This window comes from Megalobrama amblycephala, linkage group LG15 (genome assembly GCF_018812025.1).
Source record: "Megalobrama amblycephala isolate DHTTF-2021 linkage group LG15, ASM1881202v1, whole genome shotgun sequence".
NCBI classification, from domain to species: domain Eukaryota; kingdom Metazoa; phylum Chordata; class Actinopteri; order Cypriniformes; family Xenocyprididae; genus Megalobrama; species Megalobrama amblycephala.
Window position 1 is genome coordinate 16364297 of NC_063058.1, and position 21587 is coordinate 16385883.

Consider the following 21587-nt stretch of genomic DNA (forward strand, 5'->3'; position numbering starts at 1 on the left):
CAGTCATTATATGACCACTGAACGACCAAGAATCAATTACTCAAGAGAACCAATGTAGTTATAGCAATTGAAATGTACACATATACACAGAAATCCAAAAAGTATTTGCACAAATTATCCATGACATTATCATTGGTAGATGTTGAAATGGCCAAACGGTGGCTGATTCATCAGTTTAGATATCAGTCTTTAACTAACTGGAAGATTAGGGATACAAAGTCATAGTCATATCAAAATGGTCAAATAGTGGCCAATTTATTGTTTTCCCCCAAAGTATCAGTCTATAACTAACTAATGAAAATGAACACTTTTTGAGGAAGACAAGTGATGCAAAATGGAAAGTGGGAGACTATATGTTTATTTATCTGCATTATACTTCTAAGCTGGAAACACCATGTTTATTAAAGAAAACAAAAATGATGTTTGTAAAATTCAAAGCTTAAGTGACTCCAGCATCCCTTGGGAACTTAAAATCCTCTAGGAGTTTTGACAATAATTTATGTGCCTCTTAAAAGAGTTTTTTAGGTCAGCATTATTCAGACACGCCACATTATGCGCAGATTCAGGTTTTCTCCCATCCACTGCTTGGGTAGTGATGGTCTCATGGGCTTTCCAACCTGAGACTCCATAGCAACAGAAAAGACCGATTTCACAAGTGACACTTCTCAGGGCTGCCGGAGCCACAATCCATTGTATCTTCCTTGATAAGTATCAGGAGACTTTAAAAGACATCCCAACCTCTGCAGCGTCCAGTGGCTTTATCAGCGATTGTTCAGGTTTTAAAATGTTTTCTGCTTTGTGTCCTGATGTTTTGATATGAAATGATCTCATGATGAAAATTTCTCTTCAGAAACTATATAGCAAAGGCTAAGTTTAGGAGATGTCAAGAGACAGGAAATCCACCTCAGCTTTCAACTTGACGTACACTGACAGCTCCGTTCAGCAAATTCTGCCTTTGCTGCTACCATACTGTACTTCAGCAACATGTCAAGATGTGATTTTCCTCTCAAGAGTCCTAATAAATACATCAGAGCTCGCTTTTCATTTCAGAAGCGTTCAGGGGGGGTTTTGACCAACGTGTGACATTCAAAACACAAAGCGCTTGATTGCTGTTGTGATTGTGCATAAAAGATCTCCGTCAAATTGCCTCCAGAAAACGGTAATTAGGAGACAAACAACATTATCAGTATTGTAAGGCATCTTCAGCATGCCGGTCAAGGATTCTGCTTGTATAGCAAATAGGAGCTGCAGCTGTGCGGCTGTGGTGATCTATCCATTACGGGGATGGGGTTGGAAGCTCTCTGTTATCCTGTGTCCCACAGAGATAAGAAGCGGAGAGGAGGATTTTAGCAGACTGGATTTGCAGCCACACACTGTCCACTTCAGGCTTCTAAGCGATTTATGTACACAAGCAGGCCCAATAGGTGATTCCAGGACTCTGTTTGTATGATTCATGGTAGCTGCAGTGTTGGGGAGTAACTAAATAAAAGTAGTTTTCAAACGCAAGCTACTTTTCCCATGTATATGCTGAGGAAAATTGCATTTGAAAAGTGCAATTCATTCTAGAGAGAGAATCTGTTCACCCTAAACAATCACTTCTCCGCGTTTGAAAGTTCACTTTATTCTAGTGAATCGGTTCATAAGCGATTCTCACGTAGAGTTTGAAAGCCTCTCATATGCAGCGTTTGAAATTCTACTGAAGCTGTCTTCCTTTAACGGCATTTTCTCTAATTTTGGAAGTCAAATTTATAGTAGTGAATCGGATCATTCTAAACGGTCCTCATGTTGGGTTGAATAGGCTGATTCATTCTAGTGAATCGGTTCAGCGGTTCACTGACTGTTTGTCAGAAGAGGAAGGGAGAAGCTGAGCAGAACACCGAAGCTGGTAAAGTTAACTTTTTTAATCAGTTTACCAACTAAAGTGCGCATATATTGTAAATATATTTACTTTCCATTTTGTTTTAAACGCGGAAGGCAAGTTTTAAACCATGCACGCCGCTCATACTAAACCGACCAATGAGAATTGATATTAAAATGACGAAGCGTCGTTCGCTTCTGACCAAAATGCGGCCTTTTTTTTCTCTGTTGATTTACTATACTAACATGTGTTGTGTTGGCTATCTGAGGGATTATAATCAGCCAGTATTTACCAGTTTAAGATATCAAAGTATTTATTTTATGTACGAGAGTAATTATCACTAATTATACAATATTAACATATACATATTTATTTACATTTCAACCTCCATGAAAAATTCTCTCTCCTCACTGAATCGGTTCGTACGAAATGGATCTCCTCAGATATTATAGCAACGGAAAGTTCGATTCATTCAGTTTGTAGAGACGGTTGATGAAATTGTACAATATTAAAGGGTTATTTCACCCAAAAATTAAATTTCTGTCATTAATTACTCACCCTCATGTTGTTCCACACCCGTAAGACCTTCGTTCATCTTCGAAACGCAAATTGGGAACACAGATATTTTTGTTGAAATCCGAGAGGTATATGGCTCGTCCGTAGACAACAATATAATCACCACTTTCAAGGTCCATAAAGGTACTAAAGACATCGTTAAAACCATCAACATGAATGCAGTGTTTCAACCTTAATTTTATGAAGCGATGAGAATACTTTTTGTGCGCAAAAAAACAAAAACAAACAACTTTATTCAACAATCTCTTCTTTTCCCTGTCATTATCCTTACGTAGTTGCTGCAGTAAGCACCGTGAATGCTTCAGTGTTTACGTACGAATGCCGGCTCGGTATTGGCCAAAGCTGATCACGTGAGCAGCACGACGCATGCGTGTGATGCTGACGCAGGAGCCGGCCAATAATGAGTCAGCGTTCTGGCGTAGAACCTGGAAGTGCTGGACGTAAACAACGTATGAGAATGAAACAGAAGAGAATGTACCTTTCTGGACCTTGAAAGTGGTGATTATATTGCTGTCTATGGACGAGCCATATACCTCTCGGATTTCAACAAAAATATAAGATGAACGAAGGTCTTGCGGGTTTGGAATGCCATTAGGGTGAGTAATTAATGACAGAAATTTCATTTTTGGGTGAACTAACCCTTTAATATGTGATTCTCAGATTCAAGTCTTTGTGTCGTATGTTGACTCAGTTGAATAAATTATTTAAATAACCGAGCCAACAATTTATTCTAAACCCCTCATTGTTCTTGTGCCAGCAAAAAAGTCTCTGATTAACTTCTGTTCATAAAAACATAAGACATTTTTATTGTTTTTAGTTTAATAACAGTCAAGTACAGATAAAAAAAATACAGTGCACTATATAACAGTTCAGAGAATGTGAGGTTAAGAAAAAACAACAAAAATACAGTAAATAATATTGTAAAATGTTGCTCCCTTAAGTAATTATAGTTCTATTTTTTTGTTTATCAGCTGCTTGGAGAGTAGTTTCCCAACACTGAGCATCCGTTTATCAAATTAATGCACAGAAGTGCATTTCATTAAGATCTGATGGCTTCATTATTATATGATATGCTCTTCAGTTAAGGACCATCGTGTAATTGACAATATGTGGAGTGAAGGAACCATTAAATAGAGCCTCTAAATTGATTTAATTTTCCCTGGAGAGTGAGCGGTTGAATGGATTGCTGAATAAAAAGATGAAAACGTATCTGAGAAACAATATACTGCCATTGTTTGTACTCTACTGATATGGTCCTCCGGGGGCAATAATTGTCCCGCGTATTGACGTCTGGATTCCTCAATGAGCTCAGATTGAACGCAGCTCATGGGAGGGGTTAGATGACATGTTGTGATAGAACTGGGCCTTGCTTCTCATTTATTTTTCATCAGCTTCACCTTGCTTGTTTATAACACTGATGTTCAGACTGTGATTCGCTCTACTCGTCTTGCACCAGCGTATACGCAAGCCCCAGTCTTGCCCTATTTTACAGCTGTGCGGTGTTGCCATTAAGTCACCAGGGGTAAGGCAAGCGGACACAGATCCAGGCCAGCCCGTCCCCCTTTCGCTCTCCCTCTCTTTTCGCCTCTGTATGCCACTTTCCCTCCCTGTCTATCCCTCCGTCTCACTCTCTTGCTCCTTTGAGTCCTACAGCTCTTTTTCTTTCTGCTCTTCTCAGTGGTTTACTCTCTGGCCCAGATGAAACCCATACTTTAGTTACCCTTTCCTTTCAGACAGTTCACAGAAACCTCACTTCTATTGCTCATTCAAATATGCCATCTAACAGCTATGGACATGAATGATCACACACCGTGCGGTTTGTTGACGAGAGCTGTCCTATTTCTTTTCTAAGAGATTGGACTCGGGACCATCGCCTGGCAGATGATAAAATGGCTGAGAAATCCCTTTGAAGGAGGGAATCAGCCATATTTACAGACCAGCATGTCATAAACTGTAAAAAAGTGGTTGTAGGAGCTATTTCTAATATCATCTAACCCTTTTGTTTTTGAGGTTGTAACTTGATGTATTTAGGTTAATTCAGTGATTTTAAATCATATTTTGGACTTGAATAAAATCAGCTTATTTACAAGAGTAAGATGTTTGATATATTTATTTGATATATACAGTATCTCACAGAAGTGAGTACACCCCTCACATTTTTGTAAATATTTTATTATATCTTTTCATGTGACAACACTGAAGAAATGACACTTTGCTACAATGTAAAGTAGTGAGCGTACAGCTTGTATAACAGTGTAAATTTGCTGTCCCCTCAAAATAACTCAACACACAGCCATTAATGTCTAAACCACTGGCCACAAAAGTGAGTACACCCCTACGTGAAAATGTACAAATTGGGCCCAAAGTGTCAATATTTTGTGTGGCCATCATTATTTTCCAGCACTGCCTTAACCCTCTTAGACATGGAGTTCACCAGAGCTTCACAGGTTGCCACTGGAGTCCTCTTCCACTCCTCCATGACGACATCATGGAGCTGGTGGATGTTAGAGACCTTGCGCTCCTCCAATAGGGTTTAGGTCTGGAGACATGCTTGGCCAGTCCATCACCTTTACCCTCGGCTTCTTTAGCAAGGCAGTGGTCGTCTTGGAGGTGTGTTTAGGGTCGTAATCATGTTGGAATACTGCCCTGCGGCCCAGTCTCTGAAGGGAGGGGATCATGCAGCCCTTCAACCTCTGCAGCAATGCTGGCAGCACTCATACGTCTATTTCCCAAACACAACCTCTGGATACGACGCTGAGCATGTGCACTCAACTTCTTTGGTCGGCCATGGCGATGCATGTTCTGAGTGGAAACTGTCCTGTTAAACCACTGTATGGTTTTGGCCACCGTGCTGCAGCTCAGTTTCAGGGTCTTGGCAATCTTCTTATAGCCTACAGCATCTTTATGTAGAGCAACAATTCTTATTTTCAGATCCTCAGAGAGTTCTTTGCCATGAGGTGCCATGTTGAACTTTCAGTGACCAGTATGAGAGAGTGAGAGCGATAACACCAAATTTAACACACCTGCTCCCCATTCACACCTGAGATCTTGTAACACTAACGAGTCACATGACACCGGGGAGAGAATGGCTAATTGGGCCCAATTTGGACATTTTCATTTAGGGGTGTACTCATTTTTGTGGCCAGCGGTTTAGGCATTAATGGCTGTGTGTTGAGTTATTTTTATGTACACTGTAGCAAAGTGTCATTTCTTCGGTGTTGTCACATGAAAAGATATAATAAAATATTTACAAAAATGTGAGGGGTGTACTCACTTCTGTGAGATACTGTATATATATATCTCAAATATATCAAACATCTTACAACCCTAACCTTTGAGATATATATATATATATATATATATATATATATTGATATATTTATTGATATATACATATATATTTTTAATATATTTTAAACATTTATTCCTGTGATGGCAAAGCTGAATTTTCAGCATCATTACTCCAGTGTCACATGATCCTTCAGAAATCATTCCAATATGCTGATTTGCTGCTAAATAGGAATTTCTTATTATCAATGTTGAAAATGCAGCTTAATATTTTTTTGTAAATAGAAAAAATAGCATTTATTTGAAGTAGAAATCTTTTGTAAAATTATCACTTTTGATCAATTTAATGCATGCTTGCTGAATAAAAGCATTGCTTTCTTTCAAAAAAAAAAAAAAAAAAGAATCTTACTGACCCTAAATTTTGAATGGTATATTAGGTTAGAACGTTTTTAAAACAATTTTTTTCAGGTTCCTTTGATCACCTAGAAATAATCTAGAACACCCTAGCAACACTCTGGCAACTGTCCTAGCATTATAGTGGTGAGGTTTGCATGAGCAAGCACTAAAATTTAGTTATTGCTCTTTTTCTCTTTTTGTTTTATGAGATAGGATTTGAGTTCCAGAATTGCTATACTGTAAAAAATATGAACCCAAGGGCTTTTGATGCAACATCCACAGCACTTTTTTGATGAGAAATAAATTGGTTATGAAATATTAATGGTTGTGCATTGGTTTAATGAAGGGTGCAGCATTAGATGCTTCTCTTACTGCCCAGCCAAAAAAAAAAAAATATAGGCAAATACTTAAGAGTCTGTGACTGGATCATTATTGCTGTGATTATTGTGTTTCTAGCATGTTATATGTTTGACAACAGTTCATTTAACCCTAATTAATGGAGTCTGTTTAGCTAACATAGCATAATCAGATGCAGCTTTATTTTTAGTACAAGTAAAACAGAATTTTATCCATCATACAATATGTTTTAAACTTACTTGCATGCCATTTATCAACACAAGCCACCCAGCATTTATTAATATGATACTCTAATATCGATCTATCTTACTGCAGTGTGCAACAGTGTCTCACACTCAGCCATCGAGCGAACACATAGAGTAACATCAAAACATTATTTTCAACACAGTCAAATGTATCTAATATGATAAACAGAGCAGCGTTACGTCAAACACATGACTGGAAAAGCGGAAGCTGCGCCGGCGACTGTGGCGTAATAAAAGTTTCGCTGAGGTGTGTGTTGCGCAATCGCTCCAGCGGCCTCGTTCAGCTCCCACAACACTTGGTCCTGCTCTGCTTCATACTACAGTAACGTTAATAATCTCATCCATGAACATGATTTCTGCCCGAGTCCTATCCTGATTCTTTTCCACCGGCTGTGAGGTGAAGACCACGTCCCAAGATTCCTCGCTCAAACTTGGCGTCATCAAGCTACGCCTTTGTTTTGAATAGGCAACCTCTAGCGGACAGAAAAAACTACATATTGCACCTTTAACAACAATAGCCATTAAAAATGACAATAGGAAATAAACAATTGTACAATTCAGTCAAACGTACAAAAGCAGTGCTCTAAAGGATGTAAAGTATAGCTTTAAATAAATTATCAAATTTAACAAAGCACAATTCAATTTGCTCAGGAACAAGTAACAGATTAACAAGACCAAAGATTGCCCGTTTTATGTGAATTATATCTCATGTTTAACCACTATAAGAGCCAGCGACAAATCCCCGAAGCACTGACCAAGATGAAGCTGTTCTCGGCGGGTACACGAGCACTGAACGGCCGCTGACGGCCTGGAGCTTGCATCTCTGAAAACGTCTAAACAAATTGTAAAAAAGGTGCTATGTTTAAATATGAGTCACATATTTCCGGTCCAAAACTCTTAAAACTACATTCTGTTACAAAATAACAGTAGTATCTATAAAAATATGGTGGGTTGTCGGTGCCGATAGCCTCGTGATTAGTGCGCCGACATATGGCACAAATGTGTTCACGGCGACCCGAGTTCGATTCCTGTCTCGAGGTCCTTTGCCGATCCTGCCCTCCTCTCTCTGCCCAGTGCTTTCCTGTCTGCTCTCTACTGTCTTCTCCAAATAAAGGCACAAAAAGCCCATAAATATAACTTAAAAAAAAAAAAAATATGGTGGGTTTGCTCATCCACTATGACACTCGCGGTGAGAATGCTGAAAGCGGAGTGATTCAAATGGTCAAACGGTTCCCGTGGCGATACTGGTAGAATATCACATGGCTGGAAAGACCTCTCAGCCAATCAGATTCGAGAACCAAAAAGAACTGTTGTGTGTATATATCTCTCGGAGAGCTGTCAGTTGCTGGTACTGTCCGTGTTTCTGAAACAGCAAGTTTGACTGCCCTCAGGCAGGCTTTTAGAATAGAGGAACCTAGTGTTCACTGCTACTGCTGGTATAAAATGATACAGTGAGTATGTACAAGTGAACTAACCTTCATATGAGATGTTCCTTGACAAATCTCAGGAAGAAAAATATTACTTTTGTTGTTTTTCAGGATATTAGGGTGAGCTTAATTCCCTCCAGAATCCTTCTTATGCTTTTTTTCTCCCCTGATGAGTGTAGGATATTAAGTTATGTTTTAAGCCTCACACATTATGACAGTTTATAGCAAACCTGCCATTTTTAAAATGCTTAATGCATCACTTCCATTAACTATAAACAATGCAAATGTGTTTGGTAGTTGTCGTGGCAACAGTGGCAGACATTCAGAGTGAATATTTTGGCAGTACCTTTAATAAATAATTGCCTTAATGAGTTTTTTTGAAGTTAACAGGGAAAATAGAAAACTTTAACTTATTAAGTACAGTAAATTATGCTTCTAGGTCAGTATGTGCTTGTTTTTTATGTTTCTTGAGAATTGCTGCCATATATTAGCGCCTTGCATTACTGAGTGTAGTGAATAATTACCCAAAATAGTCAGACAACATATGTGTCTCTGAACAAAGAATGAATTCTGGAAATTAAATGTTTGATTTTGTAATATAATGTGTTTCCAGTGTATCTGTTTATGTATCATGTCCACAATTTGAAATCTAATGTATAATGTATGAATTATGATTGCACGAGCTGCATTCAAAGCCATCATAAACTGACAATAAACATACACCTGTGACCACATATTCTATATTAATGCACCAAGTTGCTGCGTTTTATTTTATTTTCCAGCATATTAATATTTTTAAAATGTTATTTCATATCATTATTAAAATATTCTTATAAAAAGGATAGTTCCGGCCCTTGATTCTGATTGGTTGAGCCGCGTTTGAAGCCGGTGTAAAATTCCCGAAAACATACAGCTGACCGCATTACATCGCTGCGCCACTGAGTGTGTATGTTGCTGCGTCAGTCTTAGCAACCACTCTTAGCAACGTAAACACATATTTGTTCTCAATTGATTTTGTTCATTGAAACCAAAGTCCCTTTAAGACAAGTCATTTCACTCGGCGGCCATCTTTGAAACGCCTCTCGGGCATTCAAGTGCAGCTCCTATCTCTTTGAATGGGGAAACATCAAATTCTCCAAAGCTGTTTGCCAAGCTTTCGATTAAATTTCATATTTGAAATCACCAATGAAATCTGACAACAACTGTCTCATAAATTTTGTTTCTAAATGCTCGAATCATGACAAAAAACTGTATTTTTCAAGATGGATCAAGCCAATGCGCATGCGCAGTCCTAAATGTGCATCTCTTGTGTCTCATTTCGGAGGCGCGTCTGACTGTTTCTATAGAAACCGGAGCTTCTAACAGCTGCTGTAGTGACGCGATGACTTTACCAATAGGCGATTGGCTCTTATTTAGAAGGCGGGACTTATTCTGCCATATTGCGCATTGCACTTTCTTCCATTCAAAACAATATGAGTGACGTGTTTTGTGCTATTTTAGTCTTTGTTGAAGCTTACTGCATTATGTAGAGGAGTATTTTGAGAGAGATATCGAGTGTATTACCTGCATTCAGATTTAGCATTTTCCTTCAGGTCAGTCCTATGTTCATAAAAATCTGTTTGAATGTCCGCTGCGATCTTGTCCTTTTAACATTTAATGGGTTTTCCCGTGCCCTGCTGAAACTGACAGCGCTAGTCAAAGCATTTGTCACTCGCTCATAAAGACAATCTTTGCCGCCATCTATTGGCGTAATAAATGTAACTTCTGTTGCTGTTCAAGATCAGGGACTAATTTTTCCAGCGGAAGGAAGACTTTTAATGATTTAACTTCATGAAAGTTGCATTGATTCATATTTTTTCGCTTTAATATTTGTATTGTGTGGTAACCATTTATAAAAGCAATAAGCCCCGTAAAGCCGTGGGTTACAGTGATTTTATAACAGCTAAGGGGTTTTAAGCCCAGAACACATCAAGCCGACGGTCAGTCGTCTGGCAGTTTTTGTTAGTTTTCTCAGTTCTGCACCGTCAGCTGAAGTCGGTCCTCGACGGCTTTTTTTCAGCTGATTCACCATGTTGAATCGGCGTCAGAGCTCGTCGGTCAGTCGGGCCATCTGATCATTCTGATTGGCTGTTCAGCTACTGCCACCTGCTGGTACGGAAAAGCATTTCTTCTTACGCAAGCGCAGAACGGACGTGCCACTTGGCCGTCAGGTGTCGAGTTCCAATTTATATTCCTTTTTTTTTTTTTTTTTTTTGATGTTTTGTTTTGTGTTGTTGTTTTTAATCACTGCCTTTTTATAAAAACAATAGACCAGTTAAGGGGATTTTTGCATTGATTTTAAGTGGATTTTGGGAATTATAATTATAATAATTCATATGCTTCATCTTAAAGTGCATGCTCTCTTTACTTAATAAATTGTTTCTATATTATTGAGTGTACTGTATTTGCATGTAATCTCTGCAATTTTTTACATTTTATTTAATTTTGTTTTCAGCAAATTAATTTTTTAATTTAGATAATTTTATATGATTATTTTTATGTTCAAATTATGTTATATTACAGTTAGGCTATTTTCCAGTATTTTATTTTTGGTTTGGTTTGGTTTGTTGTTTTGCTTTGGGTGTTTTGTTTTTATCACTGTATTTCATAAAAACAATAGGCCAATCAAGGTGATTTTTGCAATGATTTTAATTGGATTTTAGGAATTAGAATTATAATAATTAATATGCAAGTGCTCATCTTTGTATAATTAATTTTATCTATATTTTTTTATTATAACTGCATGTAACCTCTGCAAGCCTTTTTATTTTATTTCAGTTCATTTCATTTTCAGCATATTATTAATTAGTATTTTATTTTAGATAATTTTATATCATTATTATATTCATATCATGTTATGTTTCCCCCCACAGTTTATATTACAGTTAAGGCTGTTTTCCATTATTTTATTTTTGTTGTGTTTTTTGTTTTGTTTTGTTTTTATCGCCAATCAAGCTGATTTTTGCATTGATTTTGGGAATTAAAATGATATTAATTCATATGCTTCAGCTTAAAGTGCATCCTAATGTTTACATAGTAAATTATATATATGTTGTTGATTGTATCTTCATGTAATCTCTGCAAGGTTATGTTATTGTTATAGTGTTGCTTTGAACTTCGTACAAACAAATAATATCTAATTAATTCAGCAAGATGAAAGCATGTACTGTGTAATTTATTTAAATGCCCACAACTGGATAATATTCACTTCACAGGAAACCAATATATCATCCAGCGCACAATAACACGGCTGTGAAAGGACTTCAGTGAGTGTCTGTGTGTTTATCTGCCAACACTGAAGTTGTGTTAAATCTGCTGGCAGCTTCTTAGCACTAAAGTGCATGTGGGTGCAATTTCCTCTCCACGCTGTAAGGTTTTAATTGGTGGTACCCTTCAAGCGATAGTCGACAAATGCTTCCTGCCTCTTGAATCCCGTCTTGGTGGCGGGTGATTGTAAAGGTCGAGCGAGAAAACCAACACTGACAGCCCTGATGAATGACAGGGCCTTCTGACTGAGCCACTGGGGAGAGAGACGCAAGACCGGCTGATTTTCACCACCGCGTTATTGCATGCGACATTTCGTGTATGAAACCCTGGGCTTGGTTTAGCTAACAAGCCTGGTTGCGCTCAAAGTATAATGTTTGAACATTACTTCAACACATTACATAAGCGGATTGTTAGTTTCTAGGTTGTGTAACATCTCATACAAGCATGTTCTTACACCGAAGCCCCCTTAATCGTCGTATCGTGGTGTTTTATTCAATTGCAGGTATTAGACCACCTACACGTGGTAGTTTAGCATTATCAAGATGCGCTAGCACGGAAAGGTCAATTTTATTATTCGTGAACCTTTCACGGGGTAAAATGCACAAGGAATGTGGTGAGCGCTTCTAATTAATCTTCAGCTGTCTTGTTTTGTCTCGTTTGCACATGCCATGATGATTTAGGCTTTAGCGGAGTGCCGTTAGATATTTCACCTATCCTCTTTGCTTTAATAACTGTCTGAGCCTCTCTTTCTACTTTCTGTCATTGTCTGATATTGCTTGGCATCCTCCCCCCCCCCCACAGCCCAAACACGCATCCATTTTGTTTGCCATTCAAAAATCCTGTTGTGATTTCTAAGGCTTGTGTACACTTCAGAAATATGGCGTGTGCTAACCCAAGACACAGAAAACTGCCCCATCTGTCCCTTTTGGAAACCTTTAGTCTGATATAATAAATAACAGCCAATAAAATATACAATGGGGTCCAAATGTCTGTGAGCCCCATGAGGTGTGATTTAAAATTTAGTTAAAAATAAACCAGATTTTAGGATGCAAGACCTCACTATTTTTTTATTTTTTTTTATTTTTTTTTAATTTGGTTTGTTTTTTGTTTTGATTTTATTACTTGTTTTATTTATTTATTTATTTTTATTTTATTGTTTGTTTATTTATTTATTTTGTTTGGTTTTTATTTTGTTTTAATTTATTTTATTGTTTGTTTTGTTAATTTTGATTTTATCTTATTTTTTATTGTTTTGTTTATTACGTAAGAGGATTAGGGCCAAGCAATAATAAAAAAATAAAACCGTCTCGAGATTAAAGTTGTTAAATTTCGAGAAAAAACTCGTTAAATTTCGAGAAAAAAGTCTAAAAAAATGTTGAGAATAAACTCCTTAAATTACGAGAAAAAACTCGTTAAATTTCGAGAAAAAAGGTCGAGATAAAATGTTGAGAATAAACTCATTAAATTACGAGAAAAAACTCGTTAAATTTCAAGAAAAAAGTCAAGATAAAATGTTGAGAATAAACTCGTTAAATTACGAGAAAAAACTCATTAAATTTCAAGAAAAAAGTCGAGATAAAATGTTGAGAATAAACTCGTTAAATTTTGAGAAAAAAACTCGTTAAATTTTGAGAAAAAAGTCGAGATAAAATGTTGAGAATAAACTCGTTAAATTTTGAGAAAAAAAACTCGTTAAATTTTGAGAAAAAAGTCGAGATAAAATGTTGAGAATAAAGACATTAAATTTTGAGAAAAAAGTCGAGATAAAATGTTGAGAATAAAGTCATTAAATTACGAGAATAAACTCATTAAATTACGAGAAAAAAGTCGTTACATTTCAAGAAAACAGTCAAGATAAAATGTTGAGAATAAACTCGTTAAATTTTGAGAAAAAAACTCGTTAAATTTTGAGAAAAAAGTCGAGATAAAATGTTGAGAATAAACTCGTTAAATTTCAAGAAAAAAGTCGAGATAAAATGTTGAGAATAAATTCGTTAAATTTTGAGAAAAATGCCGTTAAATTTCGAGAAAAAAGTCGAGATAAAATGTTGAGAATAAAGTCATTAAATTACGAGAATAAACTCATTAAATTACGAGAAAAACTCGTTAAATTTCAAGAAAAAAGTCGAGATAAAATGTTGAGAATAAACTCGTTAAATTTTGAGAAAAAAACTCGTTAAATTTTGAGAAAAAAGTCGAGATAAAATGTTGAGAATAAAGTCATTAAATTACAAGAATAAACTCATTAAATTATGAGAAAAAAGTCGTTAAATTACGAGAATAAATTCGTTAATTTAATGAGTTTATTCTCAACATTTTATCTCAACGTTTTTCTCGAAATTTAACGAGTTTTTTATAGAAATTTAACAACTTTAATCTCGAGATGGTTTTATTTTTTTATTATTGCTTGTCCCTAATCCTCTTCCGTAGTTTATGTATTTTGTTTTAATTTAGTTTTTTAATTTAATTTGAATTGATTTTGTGTTTTGTTTTTATTTTGTTTATTTCATTATTATTATTTTTATTATTATTTAGTATTTATTTTTCCAGTTTTAATTTTTGTCAACAAAGTAAAAAATTGTCATAAATAAAAATATAAAAACATATAAAATTAAAATGATAAAATAATATATATTATGCTTTGGAATGTAGTGAAGAAAAACTAAAAGTTTCCCCAAATAAAAATATTCAAATAAAGTACAGTACTGTCCACCACTGAGAAATATATTTAGGTTAAAGTGTATGCTAATCTTTACAGAATAAATTATTGTTGATTGTATCTGTATAATCTCTGCATGGCTCCGGTATGCTATAATATTGCTTTGAAGTATATAAAATAATAATAATAGAAAAAGATTTTGCATTTCTGTACATTTTAAGTTAAACCTGGCTGATTTGTTCATTTATCACAAGTTTTTGATAAACAAGGCCTTTTTCATTTTCAGGTGAGTGTCAGTTCAATTATCCCTGTGAGATAGTGCAGACCCAAAAGATCTAGAGTAGAAATATTAAGAATGACGTGATATACAGTCTGACATTTCAGTGTACTGCTGCGCTCCTAAAGTCATCCACAGACGAAATATAAACATGCTCAGTCTTGGCAGATAGGGACTGTTCAGAACCTTTTGATGAACCCAGTGAATTCACAAAAGGCCACACAGAGAGATAAACAAATGGAGCTAAATGACCAGATAGCAATATAGAAATATTATGTATGGGAATAATAAGCACTCAAGTCAACAGGAAATCAAAAATGCCCCTCTTTACTTTATTAATATGTTCCTGGTCTTATTGTGCATGATTCATTTGTGCACATTATTTCAAAGTAAAAACAAGTTTGTCTTGGTAATCTTCTTATCAAGTTATAACTTACTCCACATTTTATTTTATTTTATTTTATTTTATTTTATTTTATTTTATTTTATTTTTCACTTTATATTTCAGTTAATATCCAGTATTTTATTTTCCAGCTTTTATTTTTGGTTAACATTTTATTTTATTTTCCAAATTATATATCAGTTAATTTTCATTTATTTTATTTTCCAGTTATTTTATTTTATTTTATTTAGTATTTTTTCACTTTATATTATTATCCTACGGAAGAGGATTAGGGCCAAGCAATAATAGAAATCGAGATTAAAGTTGTTAAATTTCGAGAAAAAACTCGTTAAATTTCAAGAAAAAAGTCGAGATAAATTGTTGAGAATAAACTCGTTAAATTATGAGAAAAAACTCGTTAAATTATGAGAACAAATTCGTAATTTAATGAATTTGTTCTTGTAATTTAAATTTAATTATTTAAGTATTATCCAGTATTTTATTTTATTTTATTTTATTTTCCAAATTATATATCAGTTAATTCCAGTATTTTATGTTCCAATTCATTTAAATGTTTTTATTTTTATTTTATTTTATTTTTCACTTTATATTCCAGTTATTATTCAGTATTTTATGTTCCAGTTAATTTAAAATTTTAATTTAATTAAATTTTATTGTCACTGCCATTTTATAAAGACAATTAGGTGATTTTCTTTACATTATAAATAATTGTTGATTTTATTTGCATGTACTCTTTAGGCAAGGTATTATTCTGTTAGATTATGTTTCCAGCATATTGGGTATTTATTTATTTATTGGTAAATATTTTTGTTTAATTTAATTTAATTTAGTTTAGTTAGTTTACTTTAGTTTTTCATTTAGGCATTATGCATGCCATTCGGTTTATTGTAAAATTTGCTCTCTCTCCACAGTGTTGATCATGCCGCGGAGCCCCATGTCTAGCGAGGAGGAAATGGCTCAGAGTTTCTCGGACTCGGTCAGTTCGGAATCAGACAGTTCCCCAGATGAGCCTCCCAGGCTGGATCGACCTACCAGTGCCCGACTGGACAACAGCCTGCGAGACACAGTGCTCATCTGTGTGGTCATCCCTGACCTGCAGCAGTCTGTGCGTTCACACACTCTCACACACGCACATACAAACACTCATGTTTCACCCCAGGCTGTTGGGTCATGTGGATCTTTCAAAATTATATTATTACAGTAAATTGTTTCCGTCTTACAGTTTCAGCCTTCTCTGGACTCTGGAGAGCTGCTTGGGTTTTAGTGGACTAAAAAAATGGGAACATATGCAACTGGGAGACAACAAGTATTTTTGACCTATTTCACACACGTAAAGTAGAAAATTACATTGTCATGCATTAAATGAAGAAGATTCAAAAAGGCAATATCATGTCCATTTGACATAGGCCTTTTCGATATGTGAAAATAATAGTTTTATTTGTTACTCCATTTGAAAAGGTGACACAAGCAAGCAAGACAAATAAGTTAATAATGAAAATATAGTTTAAAATGTTAACTTTAAGTGAACTTTAAACCCCAAAATGAAAACACAACTACAACAGTGGTTTAAAATCTACTTTAATATTAACATTTATTACAAATGTATGCTAGGTTGCCCTCTTGGATTGCCATACTTCATGCATTAGAATCTAATTTATTGTATTATTGCAACCAAATCAGGCTAAAAATGTTGTAGAATTTGATTTATTGTAAATAAATCACTAATAGAAGCCATTTTTACTGCTCTTGCTCAAAACAGGTTCTTTGAAAATATCTGTGCCTGTTATTACTGAAACTGCTATTTTGGGAAGAAGCAGAGGATTGAATTGTGCTTGCACATAGCTGATATGGTTATGGTTAGAATATTGTGCATGTTATTTCCAGTGTCACATTTATTGAGCGTTACAGTTATCCTGGTTTCCATATTCTGCATTTATATGTCAACAATACCTTTTTGGTCACAATAACTGAATGAGGAGGAAGTAGGATAAGATTTTATTATTAACGCCAAAAGAAAATATATGCAATTTTTCTGATAAGAGTTTTCTTTCAAAGTATCCCAAGAAACAAGAATTTCAGGTGGGATATAATATCACTTTAGTCAATATACGCTCAATATGCTGAATCTTTGCATATTGCATTACGCCGTGTCCTGACTAGACACGACACGACGCTGCGACATGCGATGGAAAGCCAGAAGGTCCAAAAACGTGAATTTTAACAGGTCAACAACACATGGAATATGCGTATTTCACGCATATTTAAAACATATTTCGCGCATTAAATACGTGTTGTTTGCGCATATTTAATGTGCGTATTTAACGTGTTGTTGACATGTTAAAATTCACGTGTTTTTGAACCTTTTGGCCTTCCATATAAAGGGTATCTTTTCCATGTTAATCACAGTTTTTGTCCTAACTAGCTGCAACTGCAACATCGCGGCTGGAACAACAACACAAAGTATGATAACGACAATCTCAGCTACTGTTTATGTGCTTTATTTAATGTTAAAAGTGTCTAATGTGAGTTTAAATATCATTTTGTGTGTCTTTTATAGCCGAACTGCAAACAACAATAGACAATTCACCTCAGATCTTCAAAACAAATGAAAGGAAACAAGAACGTTCAAACTGTCAACATATTGTTAACAAACAAGTGTATTCTATAACAAAGATTGTTTCAGTAATTAATAATGTTTAAATGGTGTAATATTCATGAGTTTATGTACTTATCCATTTCGTTGCGAGTGCCGGGAGCTTACAGAGAGAGCCCGCCCACGTGCTCTTCTGATTGGCTGTGATTTTTGATTGACTTTATCGGGTCTCATAGTCACAACGCGTCTGGTGTGAACAGACAAATTGCTTGTCGCTGGAATCTTATCGTATCACGCCTGGTTATGACACTGTGTTAGTGTGAAGGACGTTTTCATTCTAGAGAGCATTTGATTGGATAAAAATCTGCGCAGTGCTGGATGAGTCATCATTTTTTAGAGTTTGTTTTACCTGAAGGAAAAGACTGAATTAAAATGCATATATCTGAATTTTGTCAATAATTAGGAGTTTGCTAGCATATAAATGATTGCAAACCATACATGGACTAAAAGTCGCAAAATTAAATCTGATTTCATGTGCCTTTAAAGGTACAGTTAAAGGATTAGTTCACTTTCAAATTAAAATTTCCTGATAATTTACTCACCCCCATGTCATCCAAGATGTTCATGTCTTTCTTTCTTCAGTCGAAAAGAAATGAAGGTTTTTGATGAAAACATTCCAGGATTATTCTCCTTATAGTTGACTTCAATGGGCACCAAACGGTTGAAGGTCAAAATTACAGTTTCAGTGCAGCTTCAAAGGGCTTTAAACGACACCAGACAAGGAATAAGGGTCTTATCTAGCAAAACGATCGGTCATTTTCGAAAAAAATAAATAAATAAAAATGTATATGCTTTATAAACACAAATGATCGTCTTGCAAGTGCTTCCGCCAGACCGCCTTCCGTATTCTTCAAAAAGCTTATGCTGTATGTCCTACGCCTTCCTTATTCAAATTACGGAATGAACGGCACCAGTTACATTTTTTCCATAAATTTTTTTTTTTTTTTTTAGAAAATGACAGAACATTTCACTAGATAAGACCCTTATTCCTCGTCTGGTGTCGTTTAAAGCCCTTTGAAGCTGCACTGAAACTGTAATTTTGACCTTCAACCGTTTGGTGCCCATTGAAGTCCACTATAAGGAGAATAATCCTGGAATATTTTCATCATAAACCTTAATTTCTTTTCGACTGAAGAAAGAAGGACATGGACATCTTGGATGACATGGGGGTGAGGAAATTATCAGGACATTTTAATTTGAAAGTGAACTAATCCTATAAGGTGCGGTCACATCATTGTTTAGCAAATTTTTGTTTGCAAAATCCAGTCATTACTATAGTAATCCTTGCGATCACTAATTTCGTGTTAGGGAGATAGATTTTTCCATGCTGATTGATCTGTTTCATACACAGCAACACTAATGAGAATAGACGATGGACCTTTTATGCCCGCAATTTTTTGCCAAAATTTTGCTAATGTGACTGCACCTTTAATCATTAAGGTCAAATAGAGGGTTGAAAATGTTCATGAAAAATTAAATAATGACCTCAGGGACATACAAGAAATGCTAAACTACTTCTTATATTATACAATGTCGTTCTGTCAACCAACACCAAATAATGTCAAAAAGCACGGTTTGTGTTTTCTTTTTGCTTTTTTCTCCCTCAGCACACAAATGATTTCCCCTAGTTAATCTGTACACCTGCTATAGCCTGATAGAGCATTTCTCTGTCTCTCTCTCTTTCCCTCTCTCTCTGTGGCTTTGCCAGAAATCCATGAGGTTCAGTCCGGATGCCACAGTATGGGTTGCTAAGCAGCAGATCCTGTGTACACTCACACAGAGTCTGAGGGATGTGCTTAACTACGGGCTCTTCCAGCCGGCAGTGGACGGGAGGGAGAGTGGTTTCCTGGAGGAAGAACGACCCCTCAGAGACTATCCGCTATCCTCCAATAAAGGCGTTCCGACCCTCGAGGTAAAATGTCGGCTAGCTTGTTGCTTGAATGTTTCAGAGTCAACTTAAGCTCGATCCATGATGTAACTTTGGCACAATACATGCAAGGATGCCTGAAAGGGACATAGGATGTCACTATCTGCAAAGTACTTCCACAAAAATGCACAGGAATTATACTGGTAGATGCTTAACTAGAAGTTAATCTGCCTTGAACAGTAGTCCTGTCCCTAAAAGGAAGATTTAGGCAACTTTAAAGCTCAAATAGCACACATCTTAGTACAAAACAATCAAATGAAGTGCTTTACCAAATATATGAGCTCAACATTTTGGCTTTTAAAAACTCTAGTGTAGTTGCCCCATAGACTAGACTTTCATTGAAAGTGCATTATTGTAAACACATTAGGGCTGGACGATTAATCGAAAAGTAATCGAAACCGAAATTCAGAACCTCTAACCGACGTAATTTTCCCATGTCGGTTATTTCGTTTTTTTAATCCTGTTTATAATCCTGTAATGCTGTGTTCACACCAAACGCGAATAGAGCGTCTGGCGCGAATGATTTCAATGTTAAGTCAATGTAAAGACGCGTTTACGCGCGTCTGGAGGTCTTGCGGCGCGAATGAGCCGTTTAGCGCGGCGCGGAAGACGCGAATTCGCCTCATTCGCGCGTCTAGTTCGCGCGAATGACGCGAATTGAGCGTTTCGCGCGATACGCGCGAATGGTGCCTTTTGTGCATTTAGCGTTTGACGCGAATTCGCGTCTGACGCCCGAGTTGAAAATTTTTAACTTTGGCGTAAATTCGCGCCGCGTTAACCAATCAGGAGCCTGCTTGCTGCTGTGGCGGCAGGCCCGCCCGGAGTCACTCATTCAAAATGGAGGAACGACTGATATTATCAGTGAGCAGTCACCCAGAGATTTATGACACAAGTTCATACTTCAGACAGGAATAAAAAGGACCTCGCTTGGAAGAGTGTCGGTGAGGAGATTGGGCTACCTGGTAAGTTGTAAATACACATTTTACTTTTGAGTCACGTACACGTTTATCGACCCGCGGCCTTCCCGCGACGCTGACCCCTACGCCGCTGTTCTGCTCTCCAGAGCAAATACAAAGCGGTAGCTCTCTCGATGAACGCACGATCAACATCAGCCATCTTGCAAACAGACAACCGCCTAGCACTTGCCCCTCCCACAAGAAGCGGATTTCGCCTCGGACGCGCGTCAATTTCGCTTCAAACGCTTGTTTTTTACGCGCGTCTATTTCGCTCTAGACGCGCGAATGCATTCAAAATGTTCAAGCGGCAAACTAGACGCGGTAGACGCGAATTTGACGCTCTATTCGCGTTTGGTGTGAACGCAGCATAATAGACCTTTTTCACACTTCCGGGTTTTTGGCTTCCGGAATGGGCCACGCAGTGTAAAAGTTTTTCCGGTTACAGTGATAGATAGCCTCGATCAGAACCAGTTCGGGAATCAAAGTCGTTTTACGAATTAAATGTCATGAAAATGTTTGAACGGTCTTGTTGAATTATTGGTGAGACTACAGCGCTCTCATTAAGAGCTACATTTAATAAATAATTCGAAGTGATGGCGGTTAAACTAGTTATATTCTTCGTGCCTGTTTGGCGCGGCTGTGCATTATCGCGCTCCATGTGCTGTAAAGACAGTGTCTGCGTCTCAACGTGCATACTATGTGACATTAGTAATATTCAGTACTATTTAGGGTGGATAGTATGCACATATTGGGATGTATAGAGTGTTTTTAGCGACGTGCTGGGGAAATGATCGACTGGCAGATCCTTATCACACAAGCCTGATCCTCTGATTCATGAAGCAGGACCGCTCGCACCCTGGATATTTCTGGATATAAACACTTAAGTCATCTCTCACTCATTTTCCTGTCGTCATCATCTTAAAGTGTGTATTATGCACAGTATTGTTGTGCTGTTGTAACATGCAAAGACTGATAGTTGTGTACAGTGTGGTGTTGGAAATTGTTTTAGTTTAATCATTTTAATCGATCAGGATTAATTATAACATATTGAATGTGGGATGTGATGCCATATGAGATTAACATGCTATATATTTTTAAAACGTATTAAACTCACGACAATATATGTATCTCACGACTTTATATCCCACATTAAAGTATATATTGGGAGTTAATTTTTTTTAATTAATAAATTATATAAATAATGTTTGTCGTACGTAATACGATCTGGGAAATTGCTGAATGAGTAGCTGCGTAGCCTT

At 36.3% G+C, this 21587-nt stretch overlaps 1 protein-coding gene across 4 annotated transcripts in view; it reads left to right on the forward strand.

Annotated features, from left to right (window-relative positions):
* Nucleotides 1-21587, forward strand: part of shank2b (SH3 and multiple ankyrin repeat domains 2b) — a 133706-nt gene that overhangs the window by 1076 nt on the left and 111043 nt on the right. For 2 of the 4 annotated variants that reach the window (XM_048158397.1, XM_048158398.1), the window contains exons 1-3: nucleotides 1767-1885; nucleotides 15704-15897; nucleotides 19154-19357. In XM_048158397.1, the coding sequence (XP_048014354.1) occupies nucleotides 15712-15897; nucleotides 19154-19357 (390 nt within the window). In that variant the 5' untranslated portion in view covers nucleotides 1767-1885; nucleotides 15704-15711. Of the gene's footprint in view, nucleotides 1-1765; nucleotides 1886-15703; nucleotides 15898-19153; nucleotides 19358-21587 lie in introns of those variants that run through there. The other 2 variants (XM_048158395.1, XM_048158396.1) reach the window with 2 other exon arrangements.